Genomic DNA, 10,924 nt, shown 5'->3' with positions numbered 1-10,924 from the left:
TGAACACATCGTTTTGTCCCTTTTACATGATCTATGATGTTATGTGTGCATGTTTTATCTTCAGGATGAGAAAGTAAAATGATGAAAATAAGCACATTGCTGCCGCATATCATCATGTCTAGTTTCTGAAAGAAGTTTGAGGTCCTACAGCTGGAAATGTCCTTGCCTAATACCATCCTCTGGACATGTTGCCTCTACGCTGTGCCCTCCTGTGCAGTGACGCACAGCTGCCTGGCCAGGACATCTGCACTCCTGACCAGTATCGTCAGGGTCCCAGGCAGTGCCAGGGGGAGGAGACATGTTTGATCCTTGACTCACTAGTGCCTGGAGGATGAGCTGCTGCCAGATGAAAGTGAGTAGTTTCCCCACTGTATCATGTGGAAGTGCCACGCTGTCTTCATAGGAAGAAAGTTTGCAGACTCAGTGAGTCTTGCTCTTGTTGGAATTACTCAGACATACAGAAAACTTAGGGGATTAAATATTAATAGATTGGATATTTGAACATGATATCCTTAAAACATAAAAAATTGGGAAGAAAAGGTCAAGTAATGAGCTTAATTAGAAAACAGAATTAAATAAGAACACTTCAAAAGTTACACCCTGTTCTCTTCATTCAGTAATTGCTTTTAATTATCTCAAAGTCAAAATTTCTTACTCTTCTATTCCTTTATGTTTGGAAATGAAATCCTATAGTTTTTCTTTAATGTTTATAAATACACATCCTCAAACAAATCCTAGGACTCTTGACTATTCTGTCCTTATGGCTCTACCCAGACAATACCATCTGCCGACAAGGGCTCGTATGAATGGAGAAACATTGCTTTGCTGAATTCCGCTTTTTAAATTGGATCCAGTTAGATCTGTTTAAAATACATCTACATGTAAAATTTTGAGACTGCTTAGAAGTCTTAAGGTTCCTCCTAGTTTTGCATTTTCATGATTACAAAATCACTTGGGAAATAATGGATACAACCTTATTTGGAATATTTCCCAGCAAATCAGGGCCTATCTGAAGAAATTATGTCACCAATATATAGTAGCCTCTACTTTAAAAAAATGCTAATGATCCCTTAGAGAAATTCTTAGGCTTCAAGTTTTCATTTGTTTATGACTTTTATATTCTGTGACCTTTTGCCAGTGTCATGGTCTCAGTAAATCTGAAGACACGAATTCCCAACAGTGAACCTGTTAGAGAGGTAGTCACTTTGAAGACTATTCATTATAACAAACACTTCATTTATTACTTGTTTATTTACAGTATTTACATATTGCACAATAGCTGGAATACTATTTTACATTTATTATACAAAGGACCAACAGAATTAGCCACAGATTTACACTCCACTGTTCCTAAAACATGACCAAAATTTTAATTTTTCATGCCATTCCAAATAATACTCTGAGAATTTAACAGTGAAAGTAATACGGAATATTAAATTATGTTATATGAAAATATACTTTAAGATTCTGCTTATGTTTCTAAAGAAACATTTTTTGTGATTTCAGCTAATCAAGAAAACGAAATATTCTCTGTGTTTTATAGCACTACACATCAAACGTGGAGCATTCCTTTTGTGGTTGTTTTTAAAATAAGAGTGACAGATATCACTGTCAATACACTGATTTATCGAATATGTATCTGCAAACAGTGTCAACAACATACAAAACTCAAAGGACTTATTGAAGAGTCTGTCTGCAAAAATAAATCTCTTGTCCATGAGGGGATGTGTATAAAGATAGTTCTGTTTCCCTGTTGGTTTCCAAGGCACTTCTCATGGCTCCTGGTGTGCTGCTCCTGTACAGTCTGCTCACTGCTGAAAACAAATACATTGCGTTTGATATGACTATCCACACTTCTTCCTGTGAATTCCAGAAGACCTGTCACTTCAGTTAGGGACACAACATGTTTATCAACATAGGCAGTCTCAGAGTGCGTCTGTATGTCTGTGTTACAAAAAGTGTAGTCTACTGTCTTTTGAAAAATAACTTCTTTCTGCAGTTACTACATGGCTGCGATGCTAAAGCAATGAAAGTCATCACAGATACATGTGGATGCTTATTAAAGCTTGAAGAAGAGTGCTTAGTCTTATATGTGCTATCAGAATCCTCAGTAGTCCAGGCCACAGGGATTTACCTGGCAGTTCTGCAACCTCAGTGTTCACAGAGTTGGTAAAGCTAATAATCAAGATTAGACAGTTGTTTCTAGCATTCTTTGTTGAAATATCTAAACCACTGGTATTCTGTTTATTTTTAAAAGAGTGATAAACTTCGAGGTTACTAAGATGAGGCTGCATTTGGGAGAGTGCACTGGGCACTCACTACTCAGAACTCCTTTTCTTTGACAATATTCCAGAGCTCAGGCTTCTGATTGACTGACCTGGAAGTCCAACAATGAAGTGCGTCTGTGACTGTTAGGGAGGGTAGGTGGGGACATTGTTCTCTTTGGCTGAAGAGGTCTATTAATGAGCTTCAGAATGTGGCAAATGGATTTGCTCTGAGATGAGGGCATAGCCCTTCCTGCTAAACACCTGCTTTTCTCAGGCTCTGGGCCTTTACAAAGACAAGGTCATGGTTTGCAGTCTTGCCCTGCCGTCCTTGTGTGTCAGGACAGAAGTGCGTGTGGCAGGTTGTTAACCAGCAGAACCGGGACTGCAGGGCCTTCCTGATGCCACACCGTCGCACTAGTGTGGGCACCCTGGGATGCCTGCCCTGCCCTCTGGTGTCTCACTGAGGTCTGCAAAGCACAGAGAAACCCTGGACTGTATCTACACTGTGGTGACCAGCTAGGTAACAATTTGCTGTTGCCATTTAAAACTTTTGGACTTTGAAGAAAGTATCTTTAAAAAAAAAAAATGGAAGTTATGAAATTATAGTTAAGAGGGTATCAATGTTTTAAACTATACCTATGTCTTGGCCAAAATGAACCCAGTTACAGCTGCGACACCTGTGGCTGTCAAGCAGGTGGCCTTTTGGGAACAGAAGCTTGCGAGCCTGGGCCTTGCCCTGTTACCTTTACCTGCATCTCATCGTCAGTCAGGCTCTGATGTGATTGTCCGGTGATGGGGAGAATGATGTAAAGGGTGCTGGAGACTATCAAGGGGATTCCGCCACAGCTTTTCTGCGGGGCATCACTGTGGCATTTGCAAAGCATGAAGTGCCATGCAGAGACCCATCCAGGAGCCTGAGTCCCACTGAAATGACCATGTCCTTCAGTGTAACTGCAGCTGCCTCCAGCAGCAGCCAGCAGAGGGGAGGCAGGGGTTGGCTAATGGACATGTAGACAGAGTAGCTCTTCGAGTGGCTAAAACAGTGGGGAACTGGCTCTCCTCACTTGTAAGTAAGTGGAAAATTTCCAAGGATGTCCCTGGCTCATCTCTGGGAACAATGGGATTTAATTATAAAGAAATACCTAAAAAAAAAAACTCATCTCCCCTGGCATATCACCTTGGGTGACAGGAATATACATCTGTTCACTGATTTAAAGAGAAGAAAGTCCGTGTGACATACAGGCAGTGGATGAGCGGCTCGAGAGAACTGGAAAGAGCAGGGACCTGGGGGGACATTACTACACAGCACTTCCCAGCTTTGCCTGGCATTGAAACCTTCACTGTCTCCAAAGAAAAAGTGCAGTGAAACTGCAAAACGCAGTCTCAACCCGCCATTACCCACCGGCCTGCCTCCCCCAGTGCCATTCCTCTCATTAGCAGCAGTTTCTTCTACTGGGAAAGATGCTTCCTGCTGGTGTTGGGGTCATGCAGGCAACCCCTTCTGCTGCTGCTACCTAAATATTCATAAGCACTGCTTCTCCACAGAGAGCACATCTGTATAGGAAAGACCACTACCTACCCTCATCCATTTTACATGAGACAAACTAGAGTAACCACTAGAAAAATACTCCCTTTTCATGAATGTGCTCTGAACAGCTGTCAATGGGCAGGAAGCCTGTCTGTCTTGTGCTGGTGTAGCCAGCATCGGGCAGTGCCCACACATACAAGACGTAGTAAGTATAAAATGGGTGAAATTACAGTGGCATCCTGCTGTCTAACGTGACTGAATTCTGTGGCATTTGTGTCAGGAAAATAAAACCTTACCCTTCAAAACATCCGCTGATGGTTGCTGTTACATGTTGCATATCAGCCCTCGAGGGGCCAAGGTACAAAGTTCAGTTCATAAATGTGGTATGCATTTACGTTTTTACTATTAGAGGCTATGGAAAAAAAAACCATTGATAGAAACATTTAAAGAGGATAGCTGTTCTTTATGAGCTTACTGTCATGATAGACTACAACTCAAACATTTACCAGATGTGATCATTTGAATTTACATGGACAATGTTGGTCATCTACTTAACTTGTGAGTGTTAGTGAATGAATGAATGCCTCAAAGTAAACAGGGACAATTTTAGTCTGTTCCTGGCTTATGCACTCAGTCATATGCTGAAACTGGCGGATTTGCTGTGTTTCAGAGCAGGACCCACTCAGTGCCCACGTGCTGTGCGGTGAGCAGTGAACAGCAGCTGCCTGGGCAGTGTCGACAGGTCAGTAGGGCAGCTTTCAGCACTGAGATAAGAGTGTTGGACCTTCTCTACTTAGAATACGGCTACCTCAGCCAAAGAATGAGTGTTCCTAAACTCCTGTGAAGTTTTCATGTCCCAAGCGGGATTCCCGTCTTTGGGATGTGCTCCAGTGCACTTCTGTCCAAGCTTACCTTATCCTCCATGCACACTGGACTGACAGCCAGCCGGGTAAGAAGCCTGGCGCATCTTTTATAGTCTATGGTGAAAATAAATCACAGACCCTTGTCAGTTACTTAAACAAATAAATCACTTTTTTTTTTTTTGCAAGTATATCAGCTACTAAAGCCGTTTATTTCTTTAAATATCTGAATTCCCTGGAAGCAATACGGAGTCTAATCTGCAGGCATGGGTTCTAAGTTGTTGACTTAATAATTTATGGTACTTCAAGGGCTTAAGCTTCAATGGCAGAAGTGGGATGATGTAAGTGGGGCTGCGGAGGGAGGAGGGACAGACACGAAGACTGCATGGCTGAGCTGGCTGCCCATTGCTTCTCTCAGAAATAGCTTCCTACGTGACAATCCTTCCATACCCTTGTGCTACTTTTGGGTCATGTGCAGGCTGAATCCCAACTTGAGTTGACCATGGGACAAAGCCTTCTGCCTGTAAATTGTAAAGAAAGTGGGTCAAAAGTCAGCAGAGCAGAGGCCTGGAGTGGATGGCGAGCAGAAGCAATGTGCCCATTTCTAAGCGGAGACTAATACTCCTTGGTATCGTACACAGTCTCCCATTCCACTATTCTGGCCATGCTGCCTGTAGAAATTGAGAAGGTGTAGTGGTCATGGCCATAAGGGAAAATATGTCCTCAGGGTGAAGATCTATGGAAAGCTGAAACCATTTGTAAATTATTAGTTTATTTCTCAAGAATAGAAAAATCTTATTAAAAGGAAGAATTTATACCCAACTGAAAATCTGAGTTGAACGGGTAGATTGACAATGATAAATGTATACAATATGTTAGATAAGTAGCCAGCTCTACTTTCAAAAATATGCCTCCTAAATACTTATGGCACATATTGTTAGGGATTTTTCAAACAGAAAATGTTTTTCAAAGGGAAAAAGGATGCCCAAACAGTGGCCCTGGGTCATCTGAACGCCTGGCTTTCTCTTTCACAAGCAGCATCATGCCTTTTAGAATGTAGTTTTCCTAAACAGATTCCACATCATGAATGCAGTGGATTGTGTGATTTCAATGGCTGATCTAATCAATGAATTGTAAAGACTTCCACTTGTGTCATGTCCAGGCTCCCGGCTGACCACATCCTGCTTAACCCAGGTGTTTTCAGCAATGTCTTGCAAACCTTCATGTGCAGACCAATCATCTGGGGATCTTACTAAAATGCAGATTTTGTTCAACAAGTCTAGATGGGACTTACTTCTGCATTCCCAGCAAGCTCCCCATAGGACCACACTTTGAGAAGGCACTAAGTTCCTTCAGGTCTGATATTCCAGGATCCCAAGGACTTTCTTTTATATGGCCTAACGCAGTAAAGAAGTGGTCCAACTTCAGCTCTCCAGTTCTTTATGGGCTAAGAAGAGGCAGAAAGCAACAAAGTAGCCTCCCATCTCAAGGCACAGATCTCTCCGCCTTCTCCCTCTCCATGGCCCAGGCTGAGCTGTGATCAGGAGCTTAGTATCACAAAGCCGAGTTGCTATGAGCAAAAGGAGGTATCGAATGGGGGCGCAGCTTGATGCCCTGGAAAAAGGCCTGCAGAGTCAACCATGAGATCTGTGCCTTAGCTTTGCTGATATCTGACAGCACAAAAGCAATTCCTCATCCATAAATGAAGAGATGAGACTGAATGACTCAGAGGTCACTTCCAAATTTGGAATCTGTGATCCTATTACTGTAAGGAAATATGTAATATAAAATATATGCACATCAAAACAATACAAACGATAAAATTTTCTGGCCCCAAGAGCCACATTAATGATTCCCAAACAGGTGATTACATTCCAAAAGAAGAAAACAGAGTACTAGTGTGCCAGGTCCACATGGAAGGGTGCGGCCCAGCACCAAGAATATGAAAACGAAACTCTTCAGGAAGTGTGTGCTGCTGGCCTTGGCGTGAGGATGGTGTCGCTAAAGCCATGGTCAGAGGGGCCGAGGCTGCATTCCATGTGTCTTCGTGCTGTTGGTGCAAATGCCAAGCATGCATGTGCCTCAGCCTTGTCCAAAACGTGCTGGTGATACTACTTCAGTGGGCTGAGGCTCACTGGCATGCACCTGGCACACAGAAGAAGCCCTATACATGATGGTTATTATTATTCGAAGTAATTTTGCTGCCTAAACAAAGAAAAGCACTTATACTTTGTGTACATTGGCTTTTTGTTTGTTTGTTTTTGGAGGGGGAAGGCAGGACAGCAAGTCTGGTCTGCTGCCTGGTCCGGCGGGAGAGCCCTGATGACAGCAGTTAGCAGGATGCCTAGTGTCTCTGCGTGACTTTTCTGTAATCCTTAAATGAAATGAAAGTTGGAGTCTGAATTTTTAAAAAATGAGTTAGGGCCCTATCACTGTAGCTAATAAAGCTTCAGTGAAGAGAACAAGGAGCTGCTTTTGGAGAAATAAAATGTTTTGTTATGAATAAATGGGCAGAGGCAGGTTAGGAAGACTGAAAAGAAACAGGAGAGAAAGCTACTGCTGAGAGCTAGGTTGATAAGGGCAACTCTGCATTTCTGAAGGAGTGATGGAGCCAGCCAGAGAAACAGTTTTGAAATCACAATGAAATTCTTGGGTGATGAGGTTATAATTACTGATGGGAAGAAAAAGTCTGCTCAGAGCAGTGGAGATGATCCAGGTCAATCTTATTCTTGGAGTCATTTTAGCAACTCATTCTTAACATCTGTTTGACTGCCATAGTAGAGTACGCACAAACATGGGCATTGGAGGAGAATTAACAACAGAAGGAGAATCGGAGTTCAGCCCATCCCAAGAGCCTGTTATTCCAGTGACTGTAAATAATTTCCAGTTTGGCGTTAGCTGATGCAGAAGTTAGTTATCTTCTGCAATGGTCTGGCCATCTTGGCCCCTAACTCCATAGTGAGGAAGGAATAGGCAAATTTGAGCTAAGAAGGCAGGGGCCTATATGAGGAAATGGAAAGAGGTGGGAACCGCTCCCTGCACTGCACTTGCATTTTATAAAAATTCAATGCTGTTACTTACATGCAGGAATGGTGCAGTCTCTGGTGTTGTGATAAAGTCTATGGAAGTGTTTGCTGCACTTTGGACTAAAATAAAGAGGGCCTGGAACATGGAAGAAGAAACAGATCATAAAGACTCACAGGTACAAAGGAACTCTGGGAGATGTGAGGAACGAGGAGGAAACTTACCTGTAAGGTGTTTTAGAAACTTGTCCTTCATCCTCAGATCTCGAGGAACAATTTCTGTTTCAGGGAAAAGAAAGTAGTATATTACCTGAAGGAAGCATTTTTTAAAAATGTGATCTTAAGTGAATGTTGAAGAAAATTGGAAACTCCACATTAGCCAAGTTGCTTTACACAAAATAAAAAAGGCTGGGGCCCTGGATTGCAACACACGACAGTGAAGAAGACTCAGTCAGTATCAGGGACATTTACTTTCCTTGAAATAACAGTAACTACTCCTGAAACTCCAGGATTATGTCTGCTCTCTACCCCATGGGATGCAGACAGAGACCACGAAGTTATAGAGGTAAGAAAACGTTTTTTTTTTCTTTTAAACATTTAACTTCCAGTGAATAAGTCACTTTTAGGCACTTTAATTTTGAGGACCTTGGGAATCAAATCCCACAACATTTCAGAGTTTTTAGAGAACACTTGACCCATCAAAAAAAAAAGGGGTTATAGAATATTAATTTTTCTAGATAAATATTTAGAATAAGGATTAAAAGACCACGTTTCAGTGAGGTGTAAATTAGTGGGAATATGCATTAACCTGGTTTGTAGGGTAAGAATCCTAGGGAAAGACTCAGTCAGGCAAACTTCCACCACCAGGGTTCTCCGCAGACAGTGGGTGGGGAGAACCCTGCGGGTGTTCTTGAGTTCAGCTTTGTTTTTGCGTGTTTACAGCCCTCTCCATCTTCACTCCCCCGTTCAGGGCTCCTGGCTGAGCCCCGACTGTGTGAAGTCAGGCCCTCTGAAGAGGAGCATTGGCATCCCTTGCAGAGCATCCCCTAGTGAGAGTCTTCATTCACTCCTAACTTGACGCGGCCGGGGTAAAGCTGACCTTATCATATTTGACCTGATTGTGTCACAAAAGCATTAGAAGCTTTCATGCTTTCCTGGGAAATTCCCCGTGGGCCGCCACTCTGGGCAGGGCCACGAAGGAGCCTGGATGCTTCCTTCTCAGTTGGGAACGCTTTGCTGGAAATGCTTCCATTTCCAAAGTGACGGGTGACAGTTCCGTGCGGAAAGCACCAACCCGCACAGCAGCTCACGCGCGCCAGGAGAAGACCGGGCGCTTCTCTGCCAGGCCTCATGCGCGGACCTATTGCTATTTTTTCTTAAAAAAAAAAAAAAGGAATTCTGCTGTTCAATGGTCAAAATTGATGTCTCTTTTTGAAACGTGTTTCTCAAAGACAATTCTATTTCCCAGCAGCCCCGGCCCTCGGGCGCGCTCGGCCCCACTCACCCACTCGCTGCTCCGGCGAAGGCCCCAGCCCCGCCGCCTCCGCGCGGCCCAGGGCGCAGTCCCGCCCGAGGAGCTGCAGGCCCTTGTGCTCCGCCGAGTGGTGCTTCCGCAGCTCCTGGACGAGCTCCACCACCAGCCGCAGCAGCGCCTGCCCGTCCGCCGGCTCCCGGGGCTCCGCGCCCCCCCGGCCGCGCCCCGCCGCCCCCAGCACCAGCAGCAGCCCCAGGAGGAGGGGGCGCCCGGGTCCGCGCATCGTGCGCTCGGGGCCGCGGGGCTGGGAGACTCCGACACGCGCCGGGAGCTGGGCTCGCTGCGGGAGAAGGGGCGCGGGGGGCCGGAGAGAAAGTCAGCGGGGGAGGGGGACGGAGTGCGGGGCGGCGGCGGGAGGGGAGGCGGGAGGATCCGCTGGCGCTGGACCCGGTCCCGCACCTTCGCGGACCCCGAGGAACGAGCCGGCAGGTGAGGGGGCCGCGGTCTCCTCGACGATCCCGCCCGAGGTCCCGCCCACGGGGAGCGACCGCCGCTGGTGCCGAAAGGAGCCCCCGGAACCCGCCCGCCCGCCCGCCCGGCCCCTCCTAACTTTCGCCCGAAAGGCCGCGTCCGCCGAGCGCGCTGCGCCTGGCGCGGGCACAACTTTCTTTCCCCTTCGGAAGCCCCGGGTGCCAGGCAGCTCCCCGGCCGCGGGCGGACCTCGGAGGGGCCGCGCCCCCGCGCCCACCTCTTTCCAAGAACGCGGCGCCGCGCGCCGGGCCCGGCGGCAGCGCTCAAGTTTCCAGCGTTGCCTTTGTGCGGTGGTCGCGGCGGGCGCCGAGTCCCCGAAGCCCACGGAGGAGGCCGGGTGCGGACCCTCGCGCTGGCCCCGGCCGCGCCACGTGCTGGAAGCCCCTCGCCTCCGGGCCGCTGCGCCCGCCCGCACCTGCCCCGCGCCCCCGGGGAGCCACCTGCGCGTCGGGGTCGGGCCGGTTACCTGGAGCCTCTGGAGCCGCCGGAGTCGCCGCCGTCTGTGCGCACGTCTGTCCCCGCGCCCCGAGCTGCGCCACTACTCCATGCCCGGCGGGCGGAGCGCACGGGACGCGGGGACTCGGCCGCTCCGAGCGCTGGACCCGCGGCCGCCCTGGGGTGCGCCGGCTCCGACTCCCGCCTCGGACCTCGGGGCCCTTCTTATCCCCGCGCCCGCCGACGTCAGGCGGGTCCCCGAGGGCTCCGAGCGGGGCTTTAATTAGAAGCCGCTGAAGTGTTCGTACCCCCATGCGGATCTTCGTCAGTACCCCCGCCTCACCTCGCTCTCGCCTCCCCCCCGTCTCCCGCCCCCCTCCCAATCCGCCCCCGCCCCCGCCCGGTCCCCCCACCCGCATCTCCACCGCGTCTCCCCCTCGCCCGCGCCCCTTTCCTCCCCACCTTCCCCGTCTCCCGTCTCCTCTCCTGCCCCACCTTCCCCCACTCCCCGTCTCCTCCTCTTCCCCCCTTTCTCCTCCCCCCGCCCCTCCCCCAGCCTGTTTCCCTCCGTTCCTGTCACTTGTGACAGGATGAGAAGAAACGCCTTTACCAGGAACTCGGTTCTGTTTTTGTCTAAATGTAGATCTTGGGCTATTAAAAAGGGAGCTGCCCGATTGCTTCGACATTTAATAAGTCAATTAGAGTCCATCCGTTTTGGAGGGATCCGCTTTCGGGAGCCCGAGGGGTCTGCCCCGCCCGAGCCCAGTCCCCAGGTTCGGGTCCCCAAGCCCCGGTCCCCGAAGCGG

The 10,924-nt window shown here is 47.9% G+C and overlaps 1 protein-coding gene and 1 long non-coding RNA gene across 4 annotated transcripts; one reads left to right on the top strand and one right to left on the bottom strand.

The window, feature by feature from the left end:
- The first annotated feature begins 64 nt into the window (after positions 1 to 64).
- Positions 65 to 8,243, top strand: LOC141408383 (uncharacterized). 2 transcript variants are annotated; one of them, XR_012422741.1, is made up of 3 exons: positions 65 to 352; positions 7,743 to 7,857; positions 7,967 to 8,243. It is a non-coding gene; the product is annotated as an uncharacterized lncRNA (long non-coding RNA). The 2 variants fall into 2 exon arrangements; XR_012422739.1 differs by lacking the exons at positions 7,743 to 7,857; positions 7,967 to 8,243 and adding an exon at positions 1,507 to 4,102.
- Positions 1,220 to 10,319, bottom strand: ALKAL2 (ALK and LTK ligand 2). 2 transcript variants are annotated; one of them, XM_045369923.3, is made up of 6 exons: positions 10,150 to 10,319; positions 9,183 to 9,492; positions 7,904 to 7,957; positions 7,737 to 7,817; positions 4,708 to 4,772; positions 1,220 to 1,814 (listed from the first exon to the last, which is right to left on the bottom strand). In XM_045369923.3, exons 2-6 carry the CDS (start codon positions 9,433 to 9,435, stop codon positions 1,809 to 1,811), a joined length of 459 nt encoding a protein of 152 aa, XP_045225858.1. In that variant the 5' UTR covers positions 9,436 to 9,492; positions 10,150 to 10,319; the 3' UTR covers positions 1,220 to 1,808. The 2 variants fall into 2 exon arrangements, with proteins under 2 accessions (XP_045225858.1, XP_045225859.1); XM_045369924.3 differs by having other exon boundaries at positions 1,528 to 1,811.
- Positions 10,320 to 10,924: the final 605 nt, after the last annotated feature.

This window comes from Macaca fascicularis, chromosome 13 (assembly GCF_037993035.2).
Source record: "Macaca fascicularis isolate 582-1 chromosome 13, T2T-MFA8v1.1".
NCBI lineage: Eukaryota > Metazoa > Chordata > Mammalia > Primates > Cercopithecidae > Macaca > Macaca fascicularis.
This window is presented reverse-complemented; position numbering and strand designations above follow the sequence as displayed.